A 26632-nucleotide genomic window follows, 5' to 3' on the forward strand; every position below is an offset into this window, starting at 1 on the left:
CGGATTCTAATAAGATCAAAAGCACCTCAGGGTCTAACATTGAAGAATAGAGAGACAAAATATAAAATAAAGCTCGTAATTATTCTGTATCACTTGTACATAAAATCTAAATATTGAATAGTGCTATAATTGCAGACTTGCCATATTTACCTATAGCGCATTTACAAACTCTCTTTCTCTCTCCAAACCAGAAATAATGTAACCTCTGACCATGCCACATCTACAGAAGTGTCTGATCAGTAAGGCCAGCCATTTCCAAAGCTTTTAGTAAGAGAACAGAGAGGCTACCAATCTAGTTGACAAATGTAAAAGGCAGATGAACATATATAGGGGTTTGCAAGTGTCAGCCTCCATTTAAAGTACAATTCTCTCATTGTGCCATTAGTAAATAACATTTTGGTTGATTTCTTCAGTTACACAAAGAATTAGTGTCTTCCTTTATGATTAAGGAGAGATTGCCCTGTAAGTCTCAGCAAACGATACAAATTTAAGTACAAGTTGAAATCCTGTCATTTGGAGCAACATGGATAGAACCGGAGGTCATTATGTTAAGTGAAATAAGCTAGGCACAAATATCACATTTCTTATTCATATGTGAGAGCTAAAAAAGTAGGTCTCATGAAGACAAGAGAGTAGACTGGTGGATACCAGAGGCCAGGAAAGGTAGCAGGGAGGGGGAGATAAAGAGAGGTTGATTAATGGGTACAAATATTAATATACAGTTTGATAGAAGAAATAAGATCTAGTGTTCAACAGATCAGTGGGATGACTACAGGTTACAATAATCTATTGTATATTTCAAAATAGCTAACAGACTAATTTGAATGTTTCTAGCATAAAGAAAAAACAAATAGGGAAGGTGATGGCTATCCCAATTACACTGATTAGACCTTTACAAATTACATCAATGTATTAAATTATAACATTACCCTCAAAATATGTACATCTATTATGTATCAATAAAAAAATAAATTTAGGCTGGGCATGGTGGCTCACACCTGTAAATGCCAGCACTTTGGAAGGCCAAGGTGGGAGGATCTCTTGAGTCAAGGAGCTCAGGACAAGGGTTGAGCCTGGGCAATGCAGTGAGATCCCATCTCTAAAAAAAAATTAAGAAATTTGCCAGGCATGGTGGCTCATGTCTGTAGTTCCAGCTACTCAGGAGGCTGAAGTGGAAGGATCACTTGAACCTGGGAGGTTGATGCAGCGAGCTAAGATTGTGCCACTGCACATCAGCCTGGGTGACAGAGCGAGACCATGTCTAGAAAAAATAATAAAAAATTTACAAAAATAAATTTTAGAAACAACAAAACTGATTGCAATAAAAACTGAATCAAAAAAATTAAGCAAGTGGTTTACATATCTCCTGATATGGTCAAATTTTCTTAATTTCCTAACTACTTTTTTTCCACAAGGGTCCTGGGTATTTTCTCACTTCTAAGTGGTATTATCTACCTCTACTTTAACTTTCCATACCAAATGAACAAATTTACCAAACATTTTATCATTAATCTAAAACTTAACGGGAATGGCATATGATCGGCATGGCTTTACCATCAACTTCACATAAGTGTTCAGAAACTAGGTGAAAGTGAACTCCTAACTTGAAGGAGCTTTTAATGCTTGCATGAACATTTTCTAGGCCTTCAAAGGCTGTTACTGCTGTTTCTCCCTCTCCTTTTTTTTTTTTTTTTTTTTTTTTGTCTTTTTTAATATCTTGTTCTCTTCTTTCCCCCACTGAAATTCAAGAATATGTAGCTACCATAAGCTTGGGATATCCTAGAAACAATGATGGTTAGAAGACTGGTATGGTTTCTACACACTCATCTTTTAATTGATGTCTTCTACCCACTCACTCTTACTCATACCCAGCCCCATATTATTGAAACTTCAACTTGCCTCTGTTATGTTCAGGTTTCAAGCCTGGGGAAGATAACACTTTAAAATGCCGTAAGTGCAGTGGGAAGGGACTCAGGAGGTAGCCAGAAAACCTAGAAATTATGACTAGGACTGGATACTTTGGCATTAATACCTATGTTTTGCAATGTCCAAAGCATGACTAGAATTGATCTTTCACCCCCTGAATGCTGTCATATTCCCATATTACCTGTATTTCCGTGCCTAAATAACACCATATAGACAAATTCTCCAATTTTATATCAACTTGATTCACACTGAAGCTGCCACATCTTAAATTAGGAATGCTTTCAGCTACAAGAACAGAAAAGTCTGACAGAATGCTGGGCGCAGTGGCTTACACTAGTAATCCCAGCACTTTGGGAGGCTGAGGCGGGTGGATCATGAGGTCAGAAGATTGAGACCATCCTGGCCAACCTAGTGAAACCCTGCCTCTACTAAAAATACAAAAATTAGCCGGGCATGGTGGCAGGTGCCTGTAATCCCAGCTACTCAGGAGGCTGAAGCAGAGAATTGCTTGGACCCAGGAGGCAGAGGTTGCAGGGAGCCAAGATCACACCACTGCACTCCAGCCTGGGTGATACAGCGAGACTCCATCTCAAAAAAAAAAAGAAAAATCTGACAGGTAGCTTAGACTCTTAGTAGTCTGTATCCTTAACAAGAAGTCCAAAAGTTATCTCAGGGCTATTCTGGCAGCTCAATAATGTCGTTAAGAACTCAGACTCGGCAGTTCCCATCATCTTCGGGAGCTGTAGAGGTATGAATTTAAGACAGGCCTATTTTATTAATTTATTTCCAAATGCAGCGAAAGGTCCAACGACCATCTGTGGGCAACTTAATTCAGGGCCCCCAATTTGTACATGAAAAACTCTCAGATACAGCCAACGCCATGGGTTTTGCAGACCTGAAAAGCCCCACTGGCCTCCAGGTGCTCAATGATTACCTGGAAGACAAGAGCTACATCAAGGGGTATGTGCCATCACAAACAGATGTGGCAGTATTTGAAGCAGTGCCTGGCCCACTGCCTGCCGACTTGTGTCATGCCCTACATTGGTATAATCACATCAAGTCTTACGAAAAGGAAAAGGCCAGCCTGCCAGGAGTGAAGAAAGCTTTGGGCAAGTATGGTCCTGCAGATGTGGAAGACACTACAGGAAGTGGAGCTACACAGATAGTAAAGATGATGATGACATTGAGTTCTCTGGATCTGATGAGGAGGAGGAAAGTGAAGAAGCAAAGAGGCTAAGGGAAGAACGTCTTGCACAATATGAATCAAAGAAAGCCAAAAAAAACCTGCACTTGTTTCCAAGTCTACCATCTTACTAGATGTGAAACCTTGGGATGATGAGGCAGATATGGAGAAATTAGAGGGCGTCAGAAGCATTCAAGCAGACGGCTTAGTCCGGGGCTCATCTAAACTAGTTCCAGTGGGATACAGAATTAAGAAACTTCAAATACAGTGTGTAGTTGAAGATGATAAAGTTGGAACAGATATGCTGGAGGAGCAGATGACTGCATTTGAGGACTATGTGCAGTCCATGGATGTGGCTGCTTTCAACAAGATCTAAAATCCATCCTGGATCATGACATTTAAATAAAAGCTTGAAAGATTGGAAAAAAAAAAAAAAGATCTCAGACTCTTGGCTGGGTGCAGTGACTCACACCTGTAATCCCATCACTTTGGGGGGCCAAGGCGGGCAGATCTCTTGAGGTCAGGAGTTTGAGACCAGCCTGGCCAACATGGCAAAACCCTCTCTCTGCTAAAAAATATGAAAATTAGGCCGGACACGGTGGTACACGCCTGTAATCCCAGCACTTTGGGAGGCTGAGGCAGGCAGATCATGAGGTCAGGAGATGGAGACCATCCTGGCTAACGCAGTGAAACTCCATCTCTACTAAAAATACAAAAAATTAGCCGGGCGTGGTGGCAGGCATCTGTAGTCCTAGCTACTCAGGAGGCTGAGGCAGGAGAATGGCTTGAACCCGGGAGGTGAGCCAGGTTTTGCAGTGAGCCGAGACTGTGCCACTGCACTCTAGCCTGGGCAACACAGCAAGACTCTGTCTCAAAAAAATAATAATAATATGAAAATTAGCTGGGCATGGTGGCACACGCCTGTAATCCCAGCTACTCAGGTGGCTGAGGTGTGGGAATCACTTGAACCTAGGAGGCGGAGGTTGCAGTTAGCCGAGATCGTGCCATTGTACTCCAGCCTGGGCAACAGAGTGAGACCTTTTCTCAAAAAAAAAAAAAAAAAAAAAATTCAGTCCCTTGGCCAGACACAGTGGCTCATGCTTTATTTCCAGCAATTTGGGAGGCCAAGGAGGGTGAATCTCTTGAGGTCAGGAGTTCAACACCAGCCTGGCCAACATGGTGAAACCCCAACTCTACCGAAAATACAAAATTAGCCGGCGTGGTTGCCTGCACCTGTAATCCCAGGTACACAGGTGGCTGAGGCATGAGAATCGCTTGAACCTGAGAGGGGGAGGTGGCAGTGAGCTGAAATTGTGCCACTGCACTCTAGCCTGGGCTATAGAATGAAACTCTGTCTCAAAAAAAAAAAAAAAAAAGAACTCAGTTTCTGTCTTTTCTTTCTGCTCTACCTTCTTAGCTTGTTAGCTTTTCATTCTGAGGCTTGTTGCCTTATAATTACAATTTGGCTGCCACAACTCCATACATCACATTCCACACTTAAGGATGGAAGAAAGAGAGTATACATACAAACAAATGTTTCTATTCCTTTTATGGGAGAAGCTACTTCCCCCCGCCCCCCGCCCCCCTACCCCATAGAGGTCTTCCAGAAGATTTCTGGTTATATCACATGAGCCCGAACTAAATCACACAGCTAGCCCTAACTGCAAGAAGTTAGAAAAAGGCATATTTGTCTTCCAACCTCTATAACAGAAAGAGAAATGGGTTTGGAACTGGCTTTAGGATTCAAACAACAGTTTACGACACATGTCTATATTACACATAAAATGCTAATTATGCTAGTTAATTACAACTAGGTGCAGGACCTTTAAAAGTCCTGGTTTAGAATACAGTTCTCCTTTCCAGCAGAAAACCGGTTAAGAATGTTAATGAAGGAGACATTAAAAAGGGACGGGAATGAAAGCTACAGCTTTGTCAGATGGTGCTGACAGTGCTGAGTTGTAGACAGATTACAACTGAAACAGTATCCATAGCCAAATCCTATCTAGAATGAAGGGAAAATTGTAATAGTGTACATAGCTGATGTCCTAAAATGTTCCAGAAGCTTTAAGAGTGTAATAAGGGCCTGGTGCAGGGACTCACACCTGTAATCCCAGCATTTTGGGAGGCCAAGGCAGTAGGATCACTTGAGCCTAGGAGCAGACAAGCCTGGGCAACATGGCAAAACCCCAACTCTACAAAAAAAAATACAAAAATCAGCAAGGCATGGTGGCATGCACCTGTAGTGCCAGCCAAAGTGGGAGGATCACTTGAGACCGAGAGGTCAAGGCTGCAGTGAGCCATGATTCCGCCACTACACTCTAGCCTGGGCAACAGAATGAGACCCTGTCTCAAAAAAAAAAAAAAAGTGTGATAACTAGAGATCTATCTGGGGCTACCATTTTTCTTTAAATAAGAAAATAGATTTTTACAAAGTATTTAAAATAGACAAGCCAATAATACTAAGAGTTAACACTAAGGGACTCTATTATGATATGCCAAGTACTCAGCTTTACATATATATGTATGTATCTAATCTCTCAATTGTCCTATCAGGTAAGTACATTCACTAATTTGCTTATGGTCACACAAGGAGAAGCTCAACCTAACTCTAGAGATCATGCCCTTAACCATATTACATTACTGTTTGTTATTTTATTTGTTCTCCTCGGTGTTTCTTATTCATTTTATGTATTTGTTATTTAATCATTCAAATTTGTAAAGTTTAACTCTTGTTTATAAATCGTAAATTGTCTTTCTCTACTTTCTTTCCATAGTATTTCTAGTTCACAAAGTCCTAAAATGGCAAAGCTGTTTCAATATCTTTCAAAAACTTAGAATCAGATAATCCAAATGGATTTTGTAGCTAGTTTTATGAAAGCTTTGATAACATTACAACAAACCTTGTTAGGGTTTTATAAGAAAAAAAAAAAAAGAACTAACCCGACAAAATAAACCACCAAAAAAGGCATCACAACACACAAGGTACAAACAACAAAAGTAGAAACATAAATATACATCTATATTAGTCCTATGTGTTCTAAATCCCTCCTCTGTTTCATCTACTGTGAGTTTGCTACCTCCACAGCACACTGGCATACCATTGGTTCCCTGAATTATTGGGCTATTATTCCCCACCTCGCCCCCAACCCCCCGCCAAAACAATAACCCTGTTTGCTCCACACATAGCTGGTAACACACATGTGGTTAATTATACCCAAATCTCTAGTCTCAAACTACCATACTTAGCTTTTTATTTTAGGTTTTTATGCTTCCTTTTTTCTTTTACTGTGTTTTTCTTTACATCTTTATTATTATGTTCCTAGAAATTTAGCTCCCAAACACACATAAGATCCTTCCATACTTTCTTTTTTTGTTTGTTTGTTTGTTTGTTTGTTTGAGACGGAGTCTCGCTCTGTCGCCCAGGCTGGAGTGCAGTGGCCGGATCTCAGCTCACTGCAAACTCCGCCTCCCGGGTTCACGCCATTCTCCTGCCTCAGCCTCCCGAGTAGCTGGGACTACAGGCGCCCGCCACCTCGCCCAGCTAGTTTTTTGTATTTTTTAGTAGAGACGGGGTTTCACCGTGTTCGCCAGGATGGTCTTGATCTTCTGACCTCGTGATCCGCCCGTCTCGGCCTCCCAAAGTGCTGGGATTACAGGCTTGAGCCACCGCGCCCGGCCAGATCCTTCCATACTTTCAACAATACAATGAAATCTGTATCTTCTTATCTACCCAAAAAAACCATAAGCCATATGTTATATGTTATTTTCTCCTATTCTCTCCTCATGTATTATTAAAATTAGAAGTGGATTAAACTTTTTTGTAAATTTTTTTTTTTTTTGAGACAGAGTCTTGCTCTATCACCCAGGCTGGAGTGCAGTGGTTTGATCTCGGCTCATTGCAGCCTCAACTCTCGGGCTCAAGCAATCCTCTCACCTCAGCCTCCTGAGTAGCTGGGACTACAGGCATGTGCCACCACACCCAGCTAAGTCTTTAATTTTTTGTACAGACGGAGTCTAACCATGTTGCTCTGGCTTGAATTGAACTCCTGGGCTCAAGCAATCCAACTGCCTCAGCCTCCCAAAGTGTTGGGATTACAAGCATGAGACCTAGGCACCTGGCCAGATTAAACCCTTTTTTTAGTTTACTCAAAGGTAGTGTCCTCATATTGGGTTGGAAAACCAAGATGATCACATATAAGGATCTTCCTGCTTGTCTCTCCAGCTGTTTTTCCCAACTCTGGCTAATCTCTGTTTAATAAGGCATCTTTCTTTAACAATTTAGAAGAAAGACAAAAACAAAAAAACTCCAGGACAGCATGATCAGCTGACAGACAGCATGATTAGCAAAGAAAACAGTGATGGGAACATACAAGCCTCTTCTCTCCCTCCAATAACCTGGCAGACAACCCCACCTGGTATTTGTCCCATACTTGTAACACACAAATGTTTGCTTGCTAGGTCAACTGTATTTAAACTAAAATATGACAGCTGTAAATAAGAAAATAGAATAGGTGCCATTTTTAGATTCTAACAAGCCAAAGTTCAGGCACTGCTCTCTTGAAAACTGTCACCAAAGGCAAAGAGAGAGCAGCCTCAAGACGAAATAAGAGAAAATCACTACATGGCCTGAATGATTCACGTTGAAATCAGAGGCATCAGATGAGGACTTAAGATAGATCAATAGCTTAAAAAGGTCTCAAGTGAACAGTCTGTGCCATTCTCCTTCTCTAATCTCTTGGAGAAAAAAAAAAAAGAGCACAAAAAAGCTCTAAGGTCTTTTAATGAGACTATTATTCCATTAATTATTTGAGGCAGTTTTTGTTTCACTAGAATTAATTAACATAACCCTTCTACTTTCAGCTCCAGCTGCATCTGATGTCATTGCTATGGCCATGAAGAATGAAAACCAAAGGACAACTGGCTACTTAAGGAATTAAGCTGACTAAAATGAAAACCATTCACCACAGCAGTTCCAGTACTCTGGCTGAGACTCTGTTTTTCTACATATAGCCCACACATTCTGACCAAACTCAAATCTACGCAATTTCAAACTCAGAACACTTTAACTGCTGCCCCACTGAAGCCATTTTCAAGCTGGAATCATGTTTAATAAACTACTCCATCTATTTCACCATATATATTTTTTAAAATAATTAATTTAGCCTCTACTCATTCAGATCTATTAAGTTTCACCATAGTCTATCATGGTTACCTTATAAAATCCTCTTAAACATAACCAACAGATAAATCAAATAAGAATTTTTGGAAATGTTTAACCTTAAGGACAATATTATTTTAAGAATCTAGGTCAAGGGTCTCCCATCCCCGGGCTGCGAACCAGTATCAGTCCCTGGCCTGTTAGGAACCGGGCCTCACAGCAGGAGGTGAGTGGTGAGCTAGTGAGCAATACCGCCTGAGCTCCACCTCCTGTCAGATCAGCAGTGGCATTAGATTCTCGTAGGAGCATGAACCCTATTATGAACTGCATATGCGAAGGATCAAGGTTGCATGCTTCTCATGAGAATCTAACTAATGCCTGATGATCTAAGGTGAAACAGTTTCATCCCAAAACCAACCATTACCATCACCACACCCGCTCCCCAGGTCTGTGGAAAAACTGTCTTCCATGAAACCGGTCCCTGGGGCCAAAAAGGTTGGGGACCACTGACCTAAGTCTAATGTATAGAATGGCACAGATTACAAATGAGTCTTACAGATTTGTGAAACAGTCACTGACTTTCATTTAATTGTACCCCTCACTTTGATTTTTCATGAACTCAAATGAGACATCCTAATCCTCAATCTAACCAGTTAAGCTGTACTATACAGGTTTTGTGCAGGTCCTTCTTAAACACACCCTAGCAGAGGCCCCAGCTCCAAAAGACAAATTGGACCTCAATGACTCCCACAGGCAGTGACTGAGGAGGCAACTTCTGCATTGTCCACAGACTATGCTCATTTTCCTGAGACTAAGGCACCGCTCCTTACACAGACTCAGAAAACTCTTCAGCCCTAGGAGATGCCACCTCTGACCCAAGGGAAGTGAATGCCTTCTGAAGAACCAGGCTCCTTAAAACCCCTGGCCAGTTTCCCAGACACATTTCAGTTGTAAACTCATTATGAGAAATATTTAATTATGGAATCTGCAAACCAGGGGAGCTTATTTGAAATACATTAACTAAATAACTCCTTTTCAGATCTTTCAAGATCACAGTCTGTCTCAGAGATTATTTCCCACATTACTTCTCCTGATTCAGTACATGTGCTTTTTTCTTGAATAACTGCCTCTGCTATATTTCTCCTTCCTTTAGCCTAAGTCAACCTTTCCATTTCTAAAGCCAACAGCTTCTGAGTAACCAGGCTATCCTCCCATTAAATATGCATGCAAGAGCTTGACAAATCTTGAGTGCCTTTAATTACTCAGGGATAGTCTCCTCAGCTAACACGAGAATACAACTCATGCTCATATGGCTTCCAAAATACTGGAATAGGAAGGGATCCTTTAGCCTCTCAGGTTGGAACTAACTGGCCCACTGATTAATAATCTTAACCTATCTACCTCTGTAGTTTGGAGAACTGCCTTCTAGTAAGCTGTTGTGCCTGGCATACTCTGAGGTTCCAAATACATAACTATTTTTAAGGATTTATTCCTGAGTTCTTTGATACTTCTGTTTGTTTTTTGGCCTTCTAAGATCTAACTAGATTAATCTTAACATTGATACCATAATTCACCAAGTTTTTATACCAATATTGTTATAGTAGAAAAACGGGATGTTTTGCAATTACAGTCAAATTAATTAATGACTACAATTTATTTCTTTGTAAACAAACACACAAAGGCTTTGGTTATCTTCAGTTTAAATGTAAACTGTCAAAAAATTAGAAGTCCTTATCACAGGGGTCTGGTTGAGTAACATATGACTAATTAATGCAATATAATACTCCGAAGTCATGAAAAAAACACACTGTGGAATAACACGTATTGGCATGGGAAAACCTTCACAATCGACTTCTTAGAGAAAACAATCTTGCCACAAAATAATGGTCACAAAGTAAAGCATTTTGCTAAAATATATATATATAGAGAGAGAGAAAAAGACAAGAAGGACATACATCAAAATATTAAGAGTATCTGAGGACAGTGAGATTACATACAATTTTTCTTTTGCGTTTCAAAATGTTCCAAGATTCTACCCTGGGCATTTATTATTTTTATACTTTTTAAAATAGTTTATTTTAAAGGAAAAGAGTTCCCAAGTAATTTTGCGAGTGATTTCCTATACTGTTTCACACCCATTTAATATTAGCAAAGGTAATGGAACATCTTTTGCCACAGAAGACTCTCAATTATGTTTTAATATAAGTGAGGCAGTTTTTCCAGTTGCCTTTAAAAATAGCAAAAAGAGCCAGGTGCAGTGGCTCACGCCTGTAATCCCAGCACTTTGGGAGGCTGAGGCGGGTGGATCATGAGATCAGGAGACTGAGACCATCCTGGTAAACAGGTTGCAGTGAGCCGAGATCACACTGGTGCACTCCAGCCTGGGTGACAGAGCAAGACTGTCTCCACAGGAAAAGAAAAATAAAAAAAGTATTCCAGATGATCGCTACACATAGTAAAGTCTCAGAAACTCTAGTGCTGTGAAAGATCAAGCCAAGACAGTAGGTTTAGAAAAAGATCATAATTCTTAATCACCAGGCTACAGAATACGCTGGCCAGGTGCAGTGGCTCCCACCAGTAATCCCAGCACTTTGGGAGGCCGAGATGGGCAGATCACCTGAGCTCAGGGGTTCAACACCAGCCTGGCCAACATGGAGAAACCCCATCTCTACTAAAAATACAAAAATTAGCAGGGCGTGGTGCCCTGTGCCTACAATCCCAGATACTGGGGAGGCTGAGGCAGAATAGCTTGAACCCGGGAAGCGGAGGTTGTGGTGAGCCGAGATGGCACCATTGCACTCCAGCCTGGGCAACAAAAGCAAAACTCCATCTCAAAAAAAAAAAAAAAAAAAGAATAATTATTTTATTAAAAGAAAATAATTCTTTATAAAGAAGGGGAATGGTGGAAATCAGAAGAAGGCAAAGTTGGCAAGCTCCTGACTTAAAATAAAGACTGAATGCCAGGAGGGAAACAGGAGAGATGAGGCAGGCCTAGGTCGAAGGCAGGTCATACAGAGCCTGTGTATTACAGCCTCACTGCTCAAGGTGTGGTTCTCAATTCAGCAACACAGGCATCACCTGGGAGTTGTTAGCAATGCAGTCTCACGCCCCATCACAGACCTACTGAGTCAGAATCTTCCCTTTAACAAGATTCCCAGTAATTCAGATAGACACCAAAGTTCAGGAAGCATTACACTAACAAATTTATTTTCAGAACAAAATCCTATGGGGAATCATAAAGGAATTTCAAGCCAGGTAGTGGCATGATCAGATATGTGCATTACAAAGATCTCACTAGTAACAGAATGAAAAAAAAAAGATTATAGAAAGTAAGACCAAAGATTGCTTAGGAAGCTGTTTCAGGAACCAGGAAAGAATAAGGGACCAAGAAAAGCATGGTGGCTCATGCCTCTAATCTCAGCACTTCGGGAGGCCAAGGTGGGAGGATCACTAAAGCCCAGGAATTCGAGACCAGCCTGGGCAACACAGTGAGACCCTGTTTCCAAAATACAAAAAATTAGCTAGGTGTGGTGGCATGCAGCTACTATAGTGCCAGCTACTTGGGGGGCCGAGGCAGAAGGATTACTTAGCTCACAAGGTTGAGACTGCAGTGAGCTATGATCACGTCACTGCACTCCAGCCTGAGCAACAGAGCAAGACCCTGTCTCAAGAAAAAAAAAAAAAAAAACAGAAAGAAAAAAAAAAGATAAGGGCCCCAAATAAAGCAGCAACAGTACTAGGAAATAACTGATTAGGTGGGGTGCAGGGGTGCAGGGGAAGGTAAATCAAGACTATTTCTAAGTTTTGTGTTTGGGTTACTGGAGGGATATTGATGTCATTCACCAGACAGGAACAAGAAATAACAACAACAATTACAGTAGCTAACATTTCTTAAATATGTGCCAGGCATTATGCTAAGTGCTTCCCATGAACTATCTCATTTAATCCTCATAACAACCCTATGAAGTATTATCCCATCATATAGATGAAGAAAGTAAGACACAGAGAAATTAAATCAGGTAGAGTAGTATGAAGAAGGAGGGAGGAGATGACAATCGATTTAGAATATGCTGGGTTTGGGGTGCTTGTGAAGATGTCCACAAGGCAGCTGTCTGTAGGGATCTAGGTTTGTAGGGAGAGCAAGTGGACTGGAAACAGGTTTGGAAGTCATCAGCACAGGGCTGGCACCTGACTCTTCAAGACTGGCTCAGGCCACAGTGGGAGGGAGTGTAGGTCAAGGACAGAGCCCAGGAACATCAATATCTAAGGTGCAATAGGAGGTAAGTGAGCTTATGAAGACAAGAAAGCAGACAGAGAGAAAAGAGAATGACAGCTGTAACAGCAACAACAGTAATAACTAATACTTGTAAGAATTTACTAAAATACCGGCCAGGTGCGGTGGCTCACGCCTGTAATCCCAGCACTTTGGGAGGCCGAGGAGGGCGGATCACGAGGTCAGGAGATTGAGACCATCCTGGCTAACACGGTGAAACCCCGTCTCTACTAAAAATACAAAAAATCAGTCGGGCGTGGTGGCGGGCGCCTGCAGTACCAGCTACTCGGGAGGCTGAGCCAGGAGAATGCCGTGAACCCAGGAGGCGGAGCTTGCAGTGAGCCGAGATCACCCCATTGCGCTCCAGCCCGGACGACAGAGCAAGACTCCGTCTCAAAAAAAAAAAAAAAAAAGAATTTACTAAATACCGGTCACTATTCTAAGCATTTCTTAATATATTATAACTTAGTCATCATTAAAACCACATAAGGTAGGTTTTATTATCACCACTATAAAGATAAGGAAATTGAAGCATAAAGAGGTTACGCGGCTTAAGGACACAGAGAAAGTGAATAGCAAAACCAGGATTCAAACCAAGATCCAGTATCTAGGTGTGGACTCCACGCCCTTGACTTCTGTGATGCACTGCCTCGCTTTCAGGACCCTGGGAGGGGTGGAAGGCAAGGAAGGAAACAGTTGCAACAAATCCCTCAGAATAGCATCTGGCCTACAGTAAAGCCTCAGTAGATATTAATCACTATTACTTGATAATTTACTGCCATGGAACCACACATTTGACTGAGCCACAGTTTTTAGAAGAAAACAAGTAATAACTATATAAGGTTTAAAAAAATCAAGGTTTTAGTGGAGGAAGAAAAGCAACTTCCAAGGCTGCTAAGGCTTTCAATTCAGTTTCCTATGCCTTTAATGTCTAAGGCTCCACACAATCAACCCCTGTCCGGGTCTGTGGCTACTGCCGTGATCCTAGTCCTTCGGAAGGGCTGCTACGCACAGCAATGACCTGAAGGCCTCACTAATCCCAAAACACTTTCTGACTGCTATAAAGATTCCATTCTAGGGCGCTCCTTTAGCATTGGGCATCTTTTGCTCCATTCTAATTGTTTTACAAAGCAGGTAGTTGATGCTGAAGGACTCTCAGGTTCTCAACTGTCCCCGAAAGCAAATGCATAGCCTCCTCCAGACACTGTTAATTTGTTCTAATTAGGAGGACATGTCTACAATGTCCTGATAACATATTATCAGGTAGTTTTCAAACTAAAATTATATCATGTATAGTAATTCAGAAGCCTCATATTTTTTCTCTTTTTAAAATTCTTTCTAGTTCAATTATTCTCTCTGGCACAGATCCATCCAAGATCAAGAAACAGAGTGAATAAAACCAACAATAATGACAATGGTCAGAAAAAGAAGCAGTCTCAATTTCCAAAAGGTTAAATTTTTGAAATGAACTTATATGTTTCTAGTCTAAGAAATTTCTCAAAACAGAATAAAGATATTAAAAGGCAGAAAGCATCTTCTAGAAGTGGGACATCTGGTCACCCTATCCCTCAGGCAATGCACATAAAGAGTGCTATTTTTAAAATGAAGTGAATGTGAATGCCCTATCCTGCATAAATACAAATGCTAATTCTTGCTAGGGAGACTTGAATTCTATAATTAACTAAAACTGACTAAGCAGACTTATGAACAAAGACACTGTAGCATATCACTTCCATTAGTGAAAAATGCCCAGCAGTAAATACATTTTGGTATACCCAGATGATTGAATATTATGCTGCCATTAAAAATATTTTCAATGGGCTGGGCACGGTGGCTCACACCCGTAATCCCAGCACTTTGGGAAACTGAGGTGGGCAGATCACCTGAGGTCAGGAGTTCAAGACCAGCCTAGCCAACATGGTGAAACCCCATCTTTACTAAAAATACAACTTAGCCAGGCGTGGTGGCAGGCACTTGTAATCCCAGCTACTCCGGGCACCTGTAATCCTAGCTACTTCAGAGGCTGAGGCCGGAGTATTACTTGAACCTGGGAGGCGGAGGTTGCAGTGAGCTGAGATTGCACCAATGCACTCCAGCCTGGACAACAAGAGCGAAACTTCATCTCAAAACATACATACACAGATATATTTTTTCAATGAATATTTATTGATATAAATTCTCACAATACATATTAAGTTTAAAAATTATTTTAAAAATCATTACCACTTGTGAATATAGACAAAAGACTTAAAATCAATAATTGACAATGATTATTTCTAGGTGGCATAATTAGTTTATTTTAACTTTCTTCCTTTATATGTTCTGTATTATTCAAATAATCCAGATTAGCTACAAGGCATCACTTCTGTAAGCAGAAAAATAATGCTTATAAATCAACTTTTTAAAAAGTTTTCCCTATTAATCCTAATTTCCCAATTAACTTCTTCCTACTTGTTCTTACCCTAGTTGAAGGCTTATCATCTAGTTTAGTGGTTTGAAGGGTATGTGTGATTCTCCCCCATCCCCACCACCCCAAGAGATATCTAGCAATGTCTGTAGGCAATATTGGTTGTCACAACTAGGGATGTTAGGTGCTACTGGATCTAGTAGATAAAGGTCAGAGATTTGGCTAAACATACTACAATACATAGGAGAGCCACCCCTCCCACAAAAAAAAAAGAATTATCTAGCCTACTATCAGTGGTGCAGAGGTTGAGCAATTTTGGTCGAGGATGAAAAAAATTAGTATAAACAGTACGAGTGGGTTAAAATGCAATAGTAACTCTAAGGGGCTTAACTTTTTCATTTCTAAAATAAGAAATACACATTCTGACTTTATGAAAATTTAATCTAGGTTGTGGACCAAAATTCCTTACTATTAAGATATACATTTCCCAATTTTACAGACAACGTCTCCAGAAAAATTCTGCTCCCAACCCAACCATGCTGCTTATCAAACTAGAAGTAAGATTTTTTTTTTCTGAGTTTAAGTATAGAGAGACCAACCCTGTGTAAAAGTTGTTTAAGTACTGGCAGAAAAATGTTTTAAGGTGAGATCATATCTTTAAAGGAATATCCAGTCATCTTACTGTAATGTAGACCAGTATGGTAAGCTAAAAAACTAAGGTTGAACTAGTCTAGTCTAACTAGTCTAACACAAAAGTGTTTGTTTGAAACACACTCACATACACAGAAAATGATTTACGCATACTCGTAAAAAATTACTTTGTGATGTCAGATCAGGGAGTGGTAATAAAGCAAAAGCAAAAATGAAGTTCCCTCTTCAATCTAAGTTATGAAGAAAAGATTCACTCTTTATTTATTTATTTATTTATTTATTTATTTATTTATTTATTTATTTGAGACGGAGTCTCGCTCTGTCGCCCAGGCTGGAGTGCAGTGGCACGATCTCCGCTCACTGCAAGCTCCGCCACCTCCTGGGTTCACCCCATTCTCCTGCCTCAGCCTCCCCAGTAGCTGCGACTACAGGCACCCGCCACCACGCCCAGCTAATTTTTTTGTATTTTTAGTAGAGACGGCGTTTCACCGTGTTAGCTAGGATGGTCTCAATCTCCTGACCTCGTGATCTGCCTGCCTGGGCCTCCCAAAGTGCTAGGATTATAGGCATAAGCCACCGCGCCCCACAAAAGATTCACTCTTTAGTAACCTATTTTATTCCATTATAGTTGTAGGGTGTATATATACTTGGTTATAACAAATCATAACAGGGCAGAAGGGGTGGGTAGATAAAATTAAATAGTAGGGGGATAAAGAAGATGAACAGATGGGAGGAAGAGAACAGAAGGCAGACTACCACCAGACATGAACAAGGGATGACGGACAGACAAAAAGAAATTTTGCACAATTCTGCTTCCCGGGCTCAAGCAAATCTCCTGCCTCAGCCTCCCGAGTAGCTGGGATTACAGGCACACGCCACCATGCCCGGCTAATTTTTGTGGGTTTTTTTGTTTTGTTTTTTTGTTTTTGAGACGGAGTCTCGCTCTGTCACCCGGGCTGGAGTGCCGGACTGGTGTGCAGTGGCCGGATCTCAGCTCACTGCAAGCTCTGCCTCCCAGGTTTACGCCATTCTCCTGCCTCAGCCTCCCGAAGAGCTGGGACTACAGAATTTTTGTATTTTTAGTAGAAAATTTCACCATGTTAGCCAGGCTGGTCTCAAGCTCCTGACCTCATGATCTGCCCGCCTCGGCCTCCCAAAGCGCTGGGATTACAGGCGTGAGCCACCGCACCTCGCCTGGCTTTTATTTTTCAATCCAAAATGATTCTCTAGGGGAAAGATACCTAATGTCCCCTGGTCAAGCAAAATCTCCCATTCTTCTGCTCAAAGATCAGAAAAGGAGGGCTAGAATTCACTGACTATCATTTTCGGTGACCTATTCATAGCCGACAGGCACTGAGGGTAGTTGTTTATTTAGTCTACCTAGCACTTTTCCTTCCAATGGCGAACAGCTCACAGCCATCCTATGAGGTTGGAGTGAAACTATCAATCACGGTGTGCTGTCCTCCCCCAGGCCTCTGGGGTGAGCACACACTTGACCACTCATGGTGCTCCTCTCCTACTGCCTAGAGGCCACAGTGAAAGGAGAAGGCACATGACCAGAATTCCTCTCTCAGGCTCTCTTCCTCCAGCCCCAGGGCTGTAAGATCACGTGATCTGCAGGTGCCACTGACCATCTTTTCACCCCTAAAAAAAGCTATCCTGAGGATGAAACTAATGTCAGACAGCATGTGAGAGTTAGTGAAGAGAGCCCCAAAGACCATGTCTGAGCCTTGATTCCGGCCATGCCTAGATTTTTAAGTCACATGAGCAAATAAACTACTTTTTGGCTTGAGTTGGGTTTCTGTTTCTTCCAACTAAAACAGCTATGGCTGGTAAACTGATTGACACTGTTAAAGAGAGGTTTGGTAAGTCAGTGTGCCAAATCTCTCATCCATAAATTACCCAGGCCCTCTCTATTTACATCCTGTATCTCAGCTAATACCATAACTTGAGGTAATGACTTTCAGAAATGTAAAACTTAATGTTGAAAGTAGAAATTCATTTAAAATGGCATATATTGATTTGTTTCAAGATCTAAAACATATCCCTACTAAACTGAGATTTGATGTTACAAACTTCCACTATTCTAGATGTCAAATAGTATACTGTAGGGCTGGGCACAGTGGCTCATGCCAGTAATCCCAGCACTTTGGGAGGCCGAGGCAGGCGGATCACGTGGTCAGGAGTTCGAGACCAGCCTGGCCAATATTGTGAAGCCCCATCGCTACTAAAAATACAAAAATTAGCCGGGGGTGGTGGCACACACCTGTAGTCCCAGCTACTTGGGAGGCTGAGGCAGAAGAATCGCTTGAATCCAGGAGGCAGAGGTTACAGTGAGCCAAGATGGTACCACTGCACTCCAGCCTGGGTGACAGAGCAAGACTCCGTCTCAAAAACAAAACAAACCACTCTACTGTATTCCCGGCTCACCTTCATCTTTCTAAACTAGAGAGTTCTACACTGTTAATCTGTCTAGCCTCTTCACTGTTCTGATCATTTTACTTCTCCTATTCTGAAATTTCTCTGGTTTCCGGTATATTTATCAAGAAGTAGAAACCCCAACCACACATGCAGGATTCCTGGCCAGGACTATATGTTTTTGTATATGTGACAAAAGATGGACAAAACCTATCTTTTTTGTGCATCCAGTCTCCCTCTAGTCCAGCATCTTGCCCACATTTTTGGCCACAGTAATACATTAGGCCAAAGGAGGTAGACACACGGTCCTCACGAACATTCATGAACACTTAGTGCATTATGTACAATGCACTTCTCCCTTGATTTCAATCAAATTTAGAATCATTATTTTAAAATCAAAAAATAATTACATCATCCCTAAGTTTTACAATTGGCAAAAACCTTTGCTGTACAGGGAGATACTTAATGCTAATGTCTGCTAGTTAAAAAGAATTCCAAGTAAGGAGGGCTTAGAAGAGAAATGGAGAATGCCTAAGGCATGAAGAAGCCAGGGATAAGTTTCTGCAAAGTTTAGGTGGTATCAGCACAAACTCAGACTGACGTTACAACCAAGACAGATGGGGAAGAGGAACTGTTAAAGGGCAAAATTAACCAAAGGGCATTTCAGAAGGCATCAAAGGCAGATATCATTAATAAAGGCAAAGTGGTCAGTGTGTGAACGAAAGATTAAACAAAAGTCATTTAAACTCCTTTTACATCCACTTCCGCCTCCCACTGAAAATGAAACTCCACAGCCATGACCTCCAATGCCAGGCCTTTGTAGTAAGTATCTCTATTGGTTGGGCTAAGGTGGAACCATAGCATTCATTTCGGAAAAAACAAAAAGAAAAAACTTCCTTCTGCCCTAATGAGCAAACAACAAACTCCTTGAAGATGTTGGGGAAGATAAGAGACTAAGCACAAGGGAACTTTAGGGGTGATGGAAATATTCTGCATCTTGTTTGTGGTGGTGGTTACATGACAGAATATATGTCAAAACTCATCAAACTGTACACTTAAAATGAGGGACTTTTCATGTATATTATACCTCAATAAAGTGGATGCAAGATTGGGAGTGGGGTGGTGCTGGGGAGGAAAGGACAAACTCCCTAGGAAGACAAATAGAACAAGTCTAGGAAGACCACTGTAGGATGGAGGACATGCCTTCGGGTGGGGTGGAAGAAGTGGAATTGCTCACGTAATATTTTGCCTATGGCCAGACCTTACTCCATAGATCAGCCAGAAGTTTATACTTCCAGCAGTACCTCATACTTCACTGGGAATTGCCTGAAGTGAAGACAAATACAACCAAGTCTATCCTCTAGTGGACCACGTACTCCTGAATTCTTCCAATGGAGGCAAAATTCATCATAAAACGAAAAACAGAGAAACTAAATTACCTTCTGAGGTAAGAAGTAAGGCGGATCATCTCTCCCCTCCCACATTCTCCCCTACAGGGGAAGGGTTAGGCATTCCCTGTCACCCCTCCCCTGAGGTGGTTGTTAAATCCCTGGAAGGCCATTCATAAACCTTCCTCCAGTTCTCTTTCATTATTTAAAAAAAAAAAAAAAAAAAAAAAAAGCTAAAAGTACCAGTAAGATTTAAACTATGTGACAGCAGCAATTCTCATTAGAATCAGAACCTCTCTGTAATCGTTTCTGGGCAATACACAAAACTTTCACACTTCAAGAAACAGTAACAAATTTCAAGAGGAAACAATGGGCATTTTGCTTTGTCAAGCTGTGTAAAGAAGTATTTCTTAGTAGGATTCAGGTTCCACAGAGGCAGTCAAAATTTGTGATGAAACAGGAATTAACTTTCAGTTTCCAAGGCTGGAGCTACTGGTATTATTTCAACCTACTCCTGCTCCTTCCCATCCTATATGTAATCCACCTCGGAGAGACTGTCTCTCAAATTTGTCCTCTTCTTTCCCACACCTTCTGCCCCTGCCTCAGTCCACCAGACCTTCATCACTTCACACTTCGTTTCCTGAAAGTTTCCTGGTCTCCCTGGCTCCCAGTTATATTACTCATCCTGTTCAACATGCCTGAAAATGTGTTTACTTGTTTAACCACATCTTTATACCCTGCTTCGTCCCTACAAGTGGACTAATCATGCCAAACCATTATTTTCATTCCATCCCTCCCCTGTTTAAGTATTCATTCAACAAATATTCAATGAGCAGCTATTCTGTGTAAGACACTGTGCTGGGCTCTACAGGAGGTAAACAAAACGGCATCTCAGGGGGCTTACAGTATGGTGGGAGTGGTAAACATATACACAGATACTGTAACCATAATAAGACAGAAACATGTTTGGGACATTAAGACAGAGAAAAAGAGTACTAGTGGAAGTTCCAAATCTGAGCTATCAGCTGGATGTCAATTGAAATTAGAATTGATACAGAAAAAGTCAAATGTGAAAGATAAGGAAAAAAGATATGGAGGTTTCCAAGCTGAGGAACTAGGAGAACAGCAATGCCTTTAACAGGCCTAGGAACACCAGGAGGAAATTCAAATGGAAAGGGCGTGACAGGAGACTTGAGGACAGCTAACGTCCTTGCCAAACTCCGAGTCAGGGCACATGATCAGAGATGAGATTTCTGTTCCTCTTTAAGATGTTGAAAGCAGTCTGAGAAATACAGTCTCAATATGAAAATATTAGAATTTCCAGGATCAATAGTTTGAAGAGACAGTGCCATAGAATATAAAAGTGGATCTATCCCAGAAAACATCTAGGCCATGTGGCTCCTGTACATGTGAGAGGATATGTTGGGAATCAAAAGTTACACATATACAATCTACCAACCTTAAGAGCTGTTTCATCTAGGCAAGTTAACATGCTTTGCAAATGTGGAATTTTAGATTGTCTTTGCACTGTTACAATACTCAGCATCTTAGCACACATGGGAACCTCCTAATCAAACAGCTTCAGGTAAAAACAAAACAGAAAAGTAAACAAAAAAATTTAAACTTTTTAAAAATTAAAAATAAGCCAGGCATGGTGGCTCATGTCTGTAATCTCAACACTTTGGGTGGCCGAGGCAGGAGCATCACTTGAGCTGAGGAGTTAGAGACCAGCCTGGGCAACATAGCAAGACCCTGTCTCTATAAAAAGTACAAAAATTAGCAGGGTGTGGTAGCACGTGCCTGTAGATTCAGCTGCCTGGGAAGGTGAGGTGGGAGGATGGCTTACGCCTGGGAGGTCGATACTGCAGTGAACCATGTTCACACCACTGGACTCCAGCCTGGACAACAGAGCAAGACCCTGACTCTAAATAAATAAATAAATAAATAAATAAATAAATAGGCTGGATGTGGGGGGCTCATGCCTGTAATCCCACACTATGGGAGGTGGAAGCAGGAGCATCACTTGAGTCCAGGAGTTTAAGACCAGCCTGGGCAACATACTGAGACCATCTCTAGAAGAAATTTAAAAATTAGCTGGGTGCATAACTGTGGTCCCAGCTACTCATGAGGCTGAGGTGGGAGGATAGCTTGAACCCAGGAGTTAAAGGCTACAGTGAGCCATGTTCACTTTCACTGCACTCCAGCCTGGGTGACATAGTGAGACCCTGTCTCAAAAAAAAAAAAAAAATTAAAAAAAAAAAAAAAACAGCTTCAGGTAATCTCGACCATTCTACAGCATTTATGGTGCTATCCATGGTGTCTGGGAACGTGATGAGAGGAGGAATAGCATGCCATTCATTATAATGCTGCCGGTAATCCTTCTAGGTCTAATTGATAAACCCCACTCCACAAATGTAGAATTGCTTCTAGTTACCAAAAGCACCTATGGGTGATATAAATATGCACTGACAAGTCAAGACTAGCAAATATTTTCAAAATCAGAAGCAATGAGATATCATAGTTTCCTTCAATTTTTTGGGGAGTAAGGCAGGTTGACCCACAAACAAATCAACATACTAACGTGTGAATAAACCAAAAACCATTGAATAGTACACTGTAAACGGTGAATTATATGGTATAAGACTCATATCTCAATAAAGCTGTTATTTTTAAAAATCAACAGAACATGTTTCAACCAAAATATTAGTTTCCAGAAATGTATCCCAAGAACCTAGCTATTGCCCTGAAAATGTTTATACTGCAGGAAATTTTGACAAAATGGAAGCCTTGTTAAATTGCTGTGACAAAACCATTATCATTCTGGCTAAAAAGAAGAAACTGAACAGTCTCTTGTCCTTCACTGTAATAGGAACTGATCTGTATCACACATCAAAATCTGCCCTTAAGATCTGAATGACATTTTTTTAAAGGGTACTTTTCATATTTAACCACAATGTTAAATACCATAATTATGGCATGTCACTAATACATCTTTCCTTGTAATCTATCCTAGAACTTCCTTCCTATAATCCTCTGCAAGGGGAAGATCCTTGTGCTTATCCACTGATAATACTTCTAATGATTTTCCTATTCCTCTAGTAATTACAATAGTAGCTTTTATTTCTGGAATCAGCCCAATGTTCCCCATGTCCCAACCCATTCCCTAACTTCTACTAATAAGGTTATTTATGTCCCTATAGATTCAAAGTGGGTCAAGAATGTAAGAAGCAGACTGTGAGCATGTTGAGGGAAAGGACTGTATTTGGTTCACTGTTACAAACATTAAGCAAAGTACCTGGCACATAGGATGCCAGGATGCCTGATAACTATTTCCGCTTGCCATTAAGCTAAGGCCCATTCACAAAAAGAATTAGCCAACAACCAACCAAGTAACCAGACTATTAATTAGGCATAAGTGTATTTAGAAAAAGGCAGTGTAAGCCCCAACTTCAGTCTTGATCTCTAAGCCAGTCTGTTTTAAAATGAGAAAGAGGTTAAAAAGAAAAAAAATTTTTTTTGAGACATGTTGTTGCTCTTTTGCCCAGAATGGAGTGCAGTGGCACAATCATGGCTCACTGCAGCCTCAACCTCCGAGGCTCAAGCAATCTTCCTGCCTCAGCTGATCCTCCTGCCTCAGCTCTTGAGTAGCTGGGACCACAGGCGTGACTACGACGCCCAGCTCATTTTTTAATTTTTTTTTTTTTTTAACCTCTTTCTCATTTGAGACCGAGTTTCCCTCTTGTTGCCCAGGCTCGAGTGCAATGTGCAATCTCTGTTCACTGCAACCTCCGCCTTCCAGGTTCAAGCAATTCTCCTGCCTCAGCCTCCTGAGCAGCTGGGATTACAGGCATGCGCCACCACGCCCAGCTAATTTTCTATTTTTAGTAGAGACGGGGTTTTGCCAAGTTGGTCAAGATGGTCTCGAACTCCTGACCTCAGGTGATCCACCCACCTCGGCAACGTGTTGGGATTACAGGCATGAGCCATCGTGACCAGCCTAATTTTTAAATTTTTTGTAGAGACCAGGTCTCACTATGTTTCTCAGGCTGTTAAAAGGTAAATTTTAAAATAGATTGTGATAAAGTTGTGACAGAAGCCCAAAACTTTACCATTTGCAAATCATAATATCTTTCCTATTTTTTCTCTCAAATCATCTTGGGGGGAAAAAGTGTTCAAAATCCAACAACAATTTATTATCCAATCAGTCTCTAGTTAAGCAGCCTACTATTAGGTAGCTCAAAGATGACTGCTCACCATATACAATGGGGGGTGTCCAATCTTTTGGCTTCCCTGGGCCACGTTGGAAGAACTGTGTTTGGCCACACATAAAATACACTAATGATAAATGATGAGCTTAAAAAAAAAAAATTGCAAAAAAAAAAAAAATCTCATGTTTTAAGAAAGTTTACGAATTTGTGTTGGGGCACATTCAAAGCGGTCCTGGGCCCGGATGCAGCCCACGGGCTGCGGGATGGACAAACTTGATGTAGAAGTGGAGGGGAGGGCCTACACAAAGTAACCAAGGAATGTTTACAGACCGATTATCTCTTCATGTGAAAATGATTTTGATATTTCTTAATATCAACCTCATAAGTCCCTTATAAGGATTATGAGTTCATATTTTTAAAACGCTTAAAACAGTACCTGGCACATAGTAAGCACCATATTAAGTGTCTGTTAAGTTACTTTTAATCAGTTTCCAATTGCATTCGTTCACACATCAGAGATCTGCAATGCCTAAAGAAATTACCAGGTTGAGAGAGAAGTTCCAATTGGACAGTCCTTAAACCTAAAACTAGAAAGAAAGAGGTCTCAGAGAATGTTTCATGCAAGTTCCTCATTTCATGGTTGAAGAAATTAATCATATTACCTCATATTTGCAGAGAAATTCATAGGTTACAAAAAGCTTTCACAACTATTATTAAGTTTAATTATCAGAACAGCTTGTAAGGGATGAAAGGCAAGTATAATTAACTCTATTTACTCATGAGGAAATCGAACCAGAAATGTTAAGTGACTTGTCCAAGGTCACAGTGAGTAAGTGAAAAGGTCCCGGCTTGAATCCAGGTCTCTCGATGCCCAGTCCAGAATTCTTTCCTCTGTAAAACACACTGCAACTTGGGCCCTGGACTTGAGTCACATTTGGAAACAATGATTCCAGTGATTACAGGACCCTAAATGAAAGTTCTATTGCAAATGCTAATGTGAAAAGGCAACTCTATTAACTGCATGTAGAAGTAATCAATAGTTGGCAAAATATCTACCTACACATGGGTGTATAGTATAAAATGCCATGATTACATATATTCACAAAGGTCATCACAAATCTGCACAGCACTCAAGTGACAGTTCTCCATAATAGGCCATTCAGAGATTGCCAGACCCTGAGAATATTGATGTCACTCTAAGAAAAGACTGCCACTTCCCTTAAAGCAAACCCAGAAGGGAAAGGTTTGCCCCAGAGGATGTGAAGACACGGAGCCTAACAAGGCTCTGCGGGATTACACGCAGGTTGCCAACTCCCAGCGACAAATGAGTACCGACCCTCCCAGCCGGTGAATCAGCTCGCGTTCATCCGGCAACATCTTTCCCCGGGGCTCGCCACCCCCAGCGCAGCTAAACCGGGGAGCTAAAGGTGATACGGCCACCGTTTGCAGGATTCAAAATAACCTCACAGAAAGGCTGGCTGGCGGTACAAGCAGCACTGCATACCAACACAGGACGTTATTTTAAGCGCGTGTCCCCATGAGAGAAACCATCCGATCTACCGGAGCAAGCATCTCCCACCCGCCGGGAATTTTCCAAAGCCAAGCAGGAGTGGAGGCACGCCCGCCCTGCTAAATCCACATGGGCCCCCTTTCCACTCGGAAGCCCGCTCTGCCCCCAGCTCCAGCAGCGCAGCAGGAGCCAGGGAGACCCCCGAGGCGGGCCTCCCTCTGTCGCCTTAACCATCTCGCCCGAAAGAGGAAAGTGCTGCAGCGGGCGACCGGCGGGTAGGGCCGAGGGTTCTGAAGCGCTGAAGGGGGTGGCGCTGGGCCCGCCGCTCCCGCCCCCTCCCCAGCCTGACAGCTGGCGGCGAGGGCCGCGCGGCCCCAGTCCTCGACGCCGGCCACGGGGCGCCTTACCTTTGTGTAGAGCTCCGACGCAGCCATGGCGGGCTCCGCGCGCCTACGCCCCCCGCCTGTGCGGAGGCCGCACCTCGCCTGGGCGGCCGTCCGCGCGGACTAGGAAGCGCCCGCAGCCGCCGGCGGGGAGCAGGGCAGGGCCGGGCGGGGCCGGGCAGGGCGGGGCGCCTCAGGCGCTGGCGGCCCGCGGGGGCCTAGCCATCACTCCCGGGCTCGCGGCGAGCAGCCGCAAGCGCTCCACCTGCCCGGGGTCCTGGGGGTCGCCGCCGCCGCCGCCGCAGCCACCTCGGCGGCCCGCGATGCTGCCGCCGCCGCCGCCCTGTGCATTATGGGAGCGGGAGGAGGCTGCGCTCCAGCTGGGCCACCGCGGCTGCTCTGGGCTCTCTCAGGCTCACGCTGCCTCCCAACGGCTGCGAGCACAGAGCATCATCATCATCAGCCTGCCAGCCGGCGCCGCCGCCTCCCGCGCTACCGAGGCCCTGAAACCCGCCCGGGACACTGGCCCCGAGGGCGCGGCACACCCCGGGCGCAGGCCCCGAAGCGAGCCCGGGACTCTGCTGCGGAGCCTAGCCCCCGTGGTAGGGCAGCCATGGCGGGGGCTGTCACTGTGTCCGAGTAAACGATGGGAACCTCGAGGCTGTTCCTCCCGTCCTTCCAAGCATTCCTAGGGAGAGGATTAGGGGAAGCCCTCTTGAAAGACTGTAGAATAACCCAGAACTGCAGAAGAGCCTTGTCAGCAGGAGTGACCCGGGAGATGGGCAATGCAGGACCGGGAATTTGAGGTTAAGGATGATCACCAAGGTCATTCCGAGCACCTCGATGTCTGCAGCAAAGCCGTGTCATCATGCCGGGAGGGCAGGAGCCGCTTATAAGCTACAGAAACTTAAGTGACTTTGAAACGAGATAGCCTCAGGGGACAGCCCAGGTGCCTCTTTCCTAGACCTGTGCGTTTGCAGAGATGCAGCTACCCTTATGTCCCAGCCTTCTTTCCTATCCTGTTCTCTGCTGGTGATTGTCGGCTCCATGGTGGCACCTGAAGTTTCTCCAGTTGCCACCTGAAAATGACAGAGTACTTACATGGAAAATCTGTATCTGCAGTTTAA

The 26632-nt window shown here is 42.6% G+C and overlaps 1 protein-coding gene and 1 pseudogene across 7 annotated transcripts in view; one reads left to right on the forward strand and one right to left on the reverse strand.

The window, feature by feature from the left end:
• Positions 1–25781, reverse strand: part of LOC101005030 (unconventional myosin-Va) — a 218177-nt gene extending 192396 nt beyond the window's left edge. For 6 of the 7 annotated variants that reach the window (XM_003900950.4, XM_009210193.3, XM_009210191.3 and 3 more), the window contains exon 1: positions 25530–25688. In XM_003900950.4, the coding sequence (XP_003900999.1) occupies positions 25530–25556 (27 nt within the window). In that variant the 5' untranslated portion in view covers positions 25557–25688. Of the gene's footprint in view, positions 1–25529 lie in introns of all 7 variants that reach the window. The other variant, XM_003900951.4, reaches the window with a different exon arrangement.
• On the forward strand, positions 2792–3611 carry LOC116273454 (annotated as a pseudogene).
• Positions 25782–26632: the final 851 nt, after the last annotated feature.

The sequence above is a fragment of the Papio anubis genome, unplaced genomic scaffold (assembly GCF_008728515.1).
Source record: "Papio anubis isolate 15944 unplaced genomic scaffold, Panubis1.0 scaffold71, whole genome shotgun sequence".
NCBI lineage: Eukaryota > Metazoa > Chordata > Mammalia > Primates > Cercopithecidae > Papio > Papio anubis.